We start from the raw sequence: 8,605 nt of genomic DNA, 5'->3' as shown, positions 1-8,605 counted from the left end.
GTGGCCGGTATAGATGAAGTTACATCTATTTTGTCAGTCGATTTGCCAAGACGGATAAGCGGTTGAACTTGAAGGGTGGCTCAAACCATACCCTTGTTCAACATATGACATCGTGAGACAAAAGGATCAGAACTCGAACTATTGTTGGCTATATTAGATCACCTCTAACTCTATTCTAGGTGGGTAGTCATGGCGTCTTGCTAGAGGGTGGTTCGGAAAAGAGTTTCCGAAGCCACTACCACTTCGAATGGGCCTACAGGATCACAAAGCATTAGGGATGGATCACACGTGAAGAGAACGACGCGAGAAGGAAGACAGAACGAGCTGGAAGGGTTCCAAACAGTCCAGCCGTGTCAGTCCGTCCGTTCTGTTGAGGAATAGACTGACCGTTCCGCAAGGGCTAGACTGTCCGGTCCAGACATGCAGAACGACCGTTCTGCGAAGAAATGGACCGTCCGTTCCGCGTAGGGTCAGACCGTCCGGTCCAGACCTAGACCAGACGGTCCGACTTTCGGGAAAATTTCCTTTTCGCGAATTTTAGGGTTTAGACAATCATATTAATCATGAGAGCCACCACAAACCCTAGGTAATCAACCTAACACGTCCTAGACACTTCCTAGAGCCTTGGAGAAGCTTTCTCTTGAGTTCTAAACCCCGGAATATCGATTCCAAGTCAATGACGTTGTTTTCTCTTCACAAATCCTAGCATATACGTTCCAACGTGTTGGAATTCATCCCGCCGGTGTGGATACGTGTAGAGGAGTTGTACTTTCAACTCTTGGTGATTAAAACATACCCTGGAACGAGGTAAGTATTCAAATCCCACAGTGATATACACATTCTTTCGGGTTATTGCACAATTGGTTTTGTGTGACTTTGGCTAGGTTTAGATCTTTTTCTTCCGTTGCATAAAACCTAGAAACCAAACCCTAGATCAATGAGATCGCATGCTAGGAAACCCAACATAAATACATATTAGATAGAGGAGAAAGAGATTATGCAGAAGTTTCAGAAAGGGTTAGAGGTTGTTTGGGGGATGAGAGTTGAGATCCTCGCATAAATCAAGATCATTCAAAGTTGTATTCAGGTTTCGGTGAGGAATAAAGTCTCGATTTGTGTTTGAAAGTTGTGTTTCAGATTTTGAACCTTAACAGATTGGTATCAGAGTACGTCTGAACCATGTCAAAGATGGATGAACTGTTGAAGCAGTGTTCGAAAATGGTTTACCTGGTGAAACAATGCTCGCGAAGTGAGTCGATGGAGTAGATGCTGTCGAAGTTGTGTCGGTTGTTGGATGCTGATCAGGATTGCCAGAATTTTTCTCCAGATTCGATGTCGCCGCTAGCAACAGGAGTCGACAGATCGCAAATCAATCGTGACCCAGATACGAAAGTCGATTGCGGACAAGCATCAAATATTCTTCTTGAGGTTCGAGAGGTGATTCTGCAGTCGAAAGAGGAAGGCGATGCACAGTAACACGAGCGATTCATCGGAAACAACGATTCACACCACAAGGTGATGCCGACCGCGTATGGGCTAATCATGACCAGAACATGTTGATCGATAGCGACAAAGTCCTAAAGTGTCCGACAGCAGCTGGGTTTACAGATTTATGTGATGAGAGACTACATAACAAAGCTCTTTCATATCGATTCATCAGGAAGACTGGTTCACACATGAAAAGAAGACAATTCCGGTGTTCGATGACAACTTCATTCTGGAATGGGATATTAAAATTGAAAGGTACTTTGGATTTGGTGATTGTAGTGACAAGGAGATGTTTTACCTAGATTTTACAAATTTGGGTGGAGAAACTCTGATGTTGTTCAATGGCCAGAAAAAAATTGGGAAGTGTCATGATTAAAAAAAATTTTTAGACTCTTATTATATGATCGTTGTGGCACGTATAAAGCTTAGGAAAAAGACATGTGATGATATAATCCTTAGTGGAGTTGTGTTTCAATAAGAGAAAGGGATATTTCTACAGTTTGGATTGAAAATTGCGGAAGCATACCATTGGAAACGAGTTTCAGCCAGCTCCGAATCCAAAACAACTTTTGGCAAACTTAGAATGGTTAGTGGAGCTTGAGCATATTTTAGACCGCCATTATGAGATCCTCTCATAAACCAAGATCATCCAAAATTGTATTCAGGTTTCGGTGAGGAATAAAGTATTTTGTGTTAGAAAGTTGAGTTTCATATTCTAAACCTTAACAGGAAATTTGGACATGGAACAGTGCCGGTGTTTGCAAACTCTCTACAGAATAAATTTTCTAACCAAAAGATTTATCAGGAACTGAAAAATAAAATGTATTGTTAAAGCTTCAGACCGTCAGAGATGCACCGTTATCCGCTGCCGTAAGGTTCAGAATCATCGTCGCAGCTTTAACAGCCCTGTCACATTGACAAGCCCCAAACAGGGTTTTGAGTAATTGATGGGACTGAGAACATATTGGTGATCTATCAATTTTTCATCATTTCAAGAACCAAACACATACATTTTCTTGAATTAAAAGTAAAACTGTTGAGCAATGCATTTATACGGAAATGCAGAACATGAACAAAAGGGTTGGTAGACCAATGATATTTCAATACATGCCAACAAGAAACCATAGAAAATCCACGAGTAAGGTAAAAAAAACTTTTGATTAGTTGAGGAGGTGAGGTGTGTGCTTACCAGGTATCTGGTGCTTGGTATAGGGAAGCTGAGTTGCCGAAGCACGAAGCAAGCATGTCTGTGTTGATCACACCTGGGTTAAGTGCAACCACTGCCATTCCTTCAGGTACCTCCTTCGCCACTGCTCTGCTCAAACCTTCAACCGCCCATTTTGATGCACAGTAAGGTGCAACCTTAAGGGATAAAGTTCGGTTTCAAAGATCAGTCCCACTGGAAAATCGGGTATGATATGCCAAAATCAAGATGCTGGAGATTTTCAGAGAATATAATCCTATACGAATCCCAAGTTCTTGCAGAATCTGAGTGCCAGTTTCTTGTCTAAAATCAATAGAATAATGGCAGGAAAATACATAAACAACACGACCGTTGGCCAATTGAATGATGACAAGTATCTCAAAGTTGTGGGGATGTGGCCAACCGATGGTGATTTGATTTATGGTTGCACAGCTATACGAATTCAAGAGCTTCTACACCAAAATCAAGGAAAAAAAATTATAGAAGCTCAAGCAGATTGGAAAGGACTCAAAACATCTCTTCTATATTATGGAAAAGTCAAGTTCAGGTTATTACATAATTCCAATACCAAATACTTCATGTTTTTCTTTCACTACCTAAATTAGGAAAGATGAAAGTCCAGAGGCGGCCATAGGTGCCCCTTTCACGTGCCTCCACCTGATGCATGAGACGGCCGCCTCTAATAATTGAACCGTGAACAGAAGAAATCACCGAGAAACGGAGTTGAAGATGAAGTGAAGGCCAAGGAATGGAAGAAGATGAACAAGAATGAAAGGAGTTAGACTGTGAGAAGACGTGAAGAGAAATTTAATAATTTTAACTATTTAATTTGTCAGTGGAGTCCGTCTCTAAAAATATTAGCAATGAATTTCTCAAACAAATTTTGGAAAAAATATTAAAATAATAATACAATAATATTTAAAATATTTATCAATACTTATATTTAAAATTTTAATGTAAAAAATTAGTTATTATAAATCATCATAAAAATCTATTAATAATTAAATCTATATTATAAATTCATTATAATTTTTAACACTATTGTTAAGTATTAGAAAAACAAAATGAGTGAAAAACGAATTATATTTATTCGGTCAAACTCCAAATAAATTTGGGATTAAGACTGAGGTCAAAATATTATAAAAAAATGTGAATTTTTTAAATAATTATTATTTTATTGGTTAATATTGTCCTATAGTGTTTTAAAATTTAGTTAGACAACATTAATCTTAACATTATATTGCCATATATTACAATAAATTTAATAATTTTTTAAAAATAATTCAATTTTTATTTATTTAATATTATTCTTCTAAAGTATTTTAAAATTTAGGTTGGCAATATTTTAAATTAAAAAAAGTTATGACATAGTTTCAATTAAAATGTAATATAAATTAATAATTTTTTTATTTAAAAGATGTGCCTCATGTCCAAAAGGCGTGGGTTTGCGTGTGGCTTCGCCTTGCGCGTCGGGTTTAAAGAGCTCTTTCGCCTAAATGCTTATCTCACTTTTGAAAACTAAAGATATGGTAACAGTTCGCGAATTAAGGAAGTGGATGATTAGAAATCACCAGGGCGGCACCAGATCTTCCCCATCCAGAAGACATGTTTACGATGATTCCTTGCTTGTGTGGGATCATCAATGGGATGAAGTGGCGCAGCACGCTTGCTATCCCTTTAACGTTTGTATCAATAACAGCATCAAATTCCTCTACAGGGACATCCCAAATCTTGTTGTTCTTATTGATAGTGCCAGCATTGTTAACTGCAAATTACATAACACTGCAATGTAAGACAGTATTTCCCAGAAACAAAGGAAAAACAGAGGCAAAATACTGTATTCAATAACAACCAGAAGATGCAATAGACACTGATCCTGTATCTGTCAAGAGAACAGAAGAAATTCTTGCATCCCAACAATGAAAACAATCAACATTGACAGCGGGGTGAAAAGGGCCTAATTCTATATATCCGGGAAACAAGGAAGAACTGAATACTCATCTACATGCCATGACAGTGTTTATCCCCAGGTAAGAATGAGAGGGAAATATCAAGAACTTTGGAACAAGTATCGCTTGGCACCACACAGAATCTATTTGGCATCAAAGAACATCTACGACTGTAATTTCCCTAATCCTATAAGCATACTAACTCAGCAATCATTTCCTAATTCAAAGAGTCAAAACCAAGAGCAATTCTCATGGTGATTGTTCACTTCAGCCAAGAGCAGAATTTTCACTGAGAAAAAGTTGTCAACATCTTCAACTTAAAAAGGACACACAACTCTTTACACGCATTGTCTGATAATTTCTAAAAAACAGCAGAATACCATGGAATTACAGTTAAACAAAAAAGAAAACCTACACCTAGAGATCAAGTTAACATCCAAAAGCAATACAATCACAGCCATTCTCATGGAAATAAGGAACAATGAATAGGTTTAGCGTAGCAAGGATATTCATGAAATCATTATGAAAACGTGCACAAGGATGTGGAAGTAATTTTCAGAGTGGGAAAGTTCAACCTTGTAACCACAAAGTGTCATGAACAGATTTAAATACCTATGATATCTGGGACACACTTCTTTTCCACAACTGCACGCGCCAATTCTTCCACACTGCTGTTAGATTTCTACAAACATATGGCATAAATCCTGTTAGCTTAGCTTTACAACATGCTGCATATATAGAAGCTCAGGGTAGATCAAAGAACAAGCCACACATTTATCAAAGGATCAACGCAGGGATTGCGAATATGCACAAATACATTATTACATTCACAGAAGTAGGAATGACTGAAGTAAACACATAGAGAAGCCAGTAATCATTTTAAGACATAGCTCAAAAACATCAGACCTAATTCAAGAAACTGCTCAAACTTTCGGAATTTACTTTGACAAACACATTTCTATAGGTAGACCCAACGATTGAGCCAACAAAACAAGGTAAAATGCCAAACTACGCCTAGATAACCAACAGATTACCACCAATCATAAACAGAGGAAATCAAAACCCAGAGTAAAATTCTCAATTTCAGATCGTCCAACATCAATCCTCAACCATTGATTGAACAAAGCCTTCTAAGATTACCAACAATTTCTTCCATTACAAAGACCACAACGCAGATTGAACTCACACAAACACGGAAGGACTCAGACATGAGAGACAGATTCAAAGAGAGCAATTACCAGATCGGCGGTGAGAAAGAGATGCTTTGCAGGGGACGACAGCTCGGATTCAAGAGCGGAGAGCTTCTCCTGAGACCGAGAGCATCCGATGACAGTATGGCCTCTCTTGTCGAGCTCGAGAGCTAGGGCTCTGCCGAGGCCTTTGCTCACTCCAGTTATGAGGACGGTCCTCGCCGCTGTGAAAGAGTTCACAGCGCCAGAGAAGGGCGTCGCCGTCGACATAGTTCGCCGTCTCAGCCGCCGGTGGGATTCCCAGGTGAGAGGTGAGAAGAAGAAATGTAGTAATTCTTTTTTAAATGAAGCAAAGCGCCGGCAATGTTACAGGTAGGGCCGTAGGGTTGGATTCCAGAATGTACGAGCAACTACATCTCTGTTCGCTTCGATATTATATACGGCATAAAATTAATGATATCCAGTATTTCGGTATTTTTTTATAATTTTTTTATTTAGAAATATTAAATATTGATACTTGTTAATAATATTCATTTTGTGTATATTTGATGAACACAAGAATAATATTTATTGAATCTCGTAAAAGCACATTAACATTTTATTAATTTATTTTTTTATTATATTAAAATTATCAAAATAAACCCAAAAAAATATCGTCTAAAAAATATTAACTTTTTAAATTTAATAAATAAATATATAAATTTCTAATTTTATATAAAAATAAACAATAATTTGATACAAATTTTATAATATTAAATAAACAGTTTTTGAACTGATCTTAAATTTTTGAGTCAAAAACCTAGCGGTAGTTAGGTTGGATTCAATATGTATCACATGACATCTTCATATTTTTTTCTTTTTTATAAAAGGATAAAAAAACAAATTTATTTTTTCTTCTTTTTATTTGAAAATGGAGAAATTATTCTTATAAAATCATTTAATTTAGATTAAAAAAAATTAAAATTATTGAATTCATATATAGTTTTCTTTTTTTGCCTAACGTATATTTTTAGTTTTGTTTCTAAAACAATCTTATATCGACTGTATAGAAAAATATTCAAGAAATAAAAAGTAATACAAGTGGACCAAACATAAAGTCATATTAAATTAAAATTATACGCTACTTTTTTCCAAATTTTGAAAGCATTATCGTCAAATTAAAATTTAAAATTATTTAGATAATAATTAAATATTCTAAATAAAAATGAATCAAACAAATCAAATAGAATTTAGACAAAAAAAACGGATTAACGGTTTACAAAAAATATTGACCGCTCATTTATTTAAGAAAAAATATCTAAAAATTTCTAAATTTGTAATTTGATTTAATATTAATTCATGAACTTGTAGATGCACTTATTTATTCCCAAACTTGCATTTTTTAACACAGTAATTACTGAACTTACTTAACAGTTCAATAATCGTCCATACCACTAATTGATTAAAGCAAAGTTTAGAAATTATTGTGTTCAAAAATGTAATTTTAGGAATTATTGTATTAAAAAAATTGCAAGTTCAGGAATTAATGTGTTAAAAATACAAATTCGAGAATAAATAGACGCACCTACAAATTCAAAAATTAATATTACACCAAATTACAAATTTAGAAATTTTCAGATATTTTTTTCTTTATTTAAAGACAAAATTGATGATAACTCTGCGTGATAAGTTTTAAATTTGTAATCCGACAAACAACATATCTGCAGATATACGGATATCATAGTTACGAGATCGATCACAACGACTTATTTGATATAAAGTTAAACTCGACTAAAACTAGGTGAAGAAAGAATCAAAATGGTAATAAATGTATTGTTCTAGATTTTAAAGTGAACAAGTAAAGTAAGATGGAGAACAAAGTAAATGAATGTAAATAGGATGAAATCTATAAGATGAATTAGTGGATTTCAAAAAATCATCTAACATGAAAAGGATGTAACTAAGGATAGGGATAGTGATCCTATAAACATTCTTCATCAAAAATTTGGGGACTCAAAGTCTAAAACCGGGTTCCATTCTTTCGAATCGAAACATCACTATTTAAAAAGTTGATCTATCTACTTTCGTATCCTAGAGAGAAAACTAAATGCATTAAATGTCATTGTCATAATCTTAAACTAAATGGAAACGATGCAAATACATCTGACAACCAACAATGATGTGAATAAGGGTCACTTATTATCAGAAAATCATCTTTTTGTCGCGTACTATGTTCTAATTCCATGTATTTCCCCAATTTCGCAGCATCCAAACCTAGGGATGACTGTAGGAAGAAACTAATGAAAGAATATCTCTTGATATCTCTTTTGTTATCATATGCCAATATTCTCTCTTAATCACTCCTTATTCTTTGCTATTTAGTTACTGTAATTCAGCTACATCAATTGTGTATAAGTATGGGTTGTATTCATCAATAATATTCAAGGTGAACTATATTCCAAACCCTAGATATCGTTTATGGTATCAGAGCACCTCTAAGTCTCACGACCATTTTTTTCAACCATTTGATCCCTTCCCTCGGCCGCCGCAATGTCTACTGACAACGCAAACTCCGACGGCTCAACTCTTCCCACCGACCCTATGGCACCCACCGCAAACACCGAGAACCTACCCTCTCATTTGGTAAACATCAATGTTACCAATATCCCCAAACTCTCGGCTACCAATTACTTAACATGGAGCCTTCAAATCCGATCCTTGCTCCAAGGTTATGACCTGCAGATTATCTAGATCTCGATCTCGATGTTCCTCCAACGATTCTCAAAAACAATGTG

The 8,605-nt window shown here is 35.7% G+C and overlaps 1 protein-coding gene across 1 annotated transcript; it reads right to left on the bottom strand.

Annotated features, from left to right (window-relative positions):
• Window positions 1-2,160: 2,160 nt before the first annotated feature.
• On the bottom strand, window positions 2,161-6,237 carry LOC104810194 (NADPH-dependent pterin aldehyde reductase). Its single transcript, XM_010536391.1, has 5 exons — window positions 5,880-6,237; window positions 5,254-5,323; window positions 4,264-4,457; window positions 2,678-2,850; window positions 2,161-2,394 (listed from the first exon to the last, which is right to left on the bottom strand). The coding sequence occupies exons 1-5, from the start codon at window positions 6,099-6,101 to the stop codon at window positions 2,325-2,327; spliced, it is 729 nt and encodes a 242-aa protein (XP_010534693.1). The 5' UTR covers window positions 6,102-6,237; the 3' UTR covers window positions 2,161-2,324.
• Window positions 6,238-8,605: the final 2,368 nt, after the last annotated feature.

This window comes from Tarenaya hassleriana, unplaced genomic scaffold (assembly GCF_000463585.1).
Source record: "Tarenaya hassleriana unplaced genomic scaffold, ASM46358v1 Cleome170, whole genome shotgun sequence".
NCBI lineage: Eukaryota > Viridiplantae > Streptophyta > Magnoliopsida > Brassicales > Cleomaceae > Tarenaya > Tarenaya hassleriana.
This window is presented reverse-complemented; position numbering and strand designations above follow the sequence as displayed.

Bases quoted from the DNA above. Each gene is read 5' to 3' on its own strand.
- LOC104810194 (XM_010536391.1), bottom strand. From the start codon at position 6,101: ATGTCGACGGCGACGCCCTTCTCTGGCGCTGTGAACTCTTTCACAGCG. The intron at 4,458-5,253 runs GTATTTAAATCT...TGTAATTTGCAG, and splicing joins GTGTGTCCCAGATATCATAG to TTAACAATGCTGGCACTATC. The intron at 2,395-2,677 runs GTAAGCACACAC...TCAATGTGACAG, and splicing joins TACCAAGCACCAGATACCTG to GGCTGTTAAAGCTGCGACGA.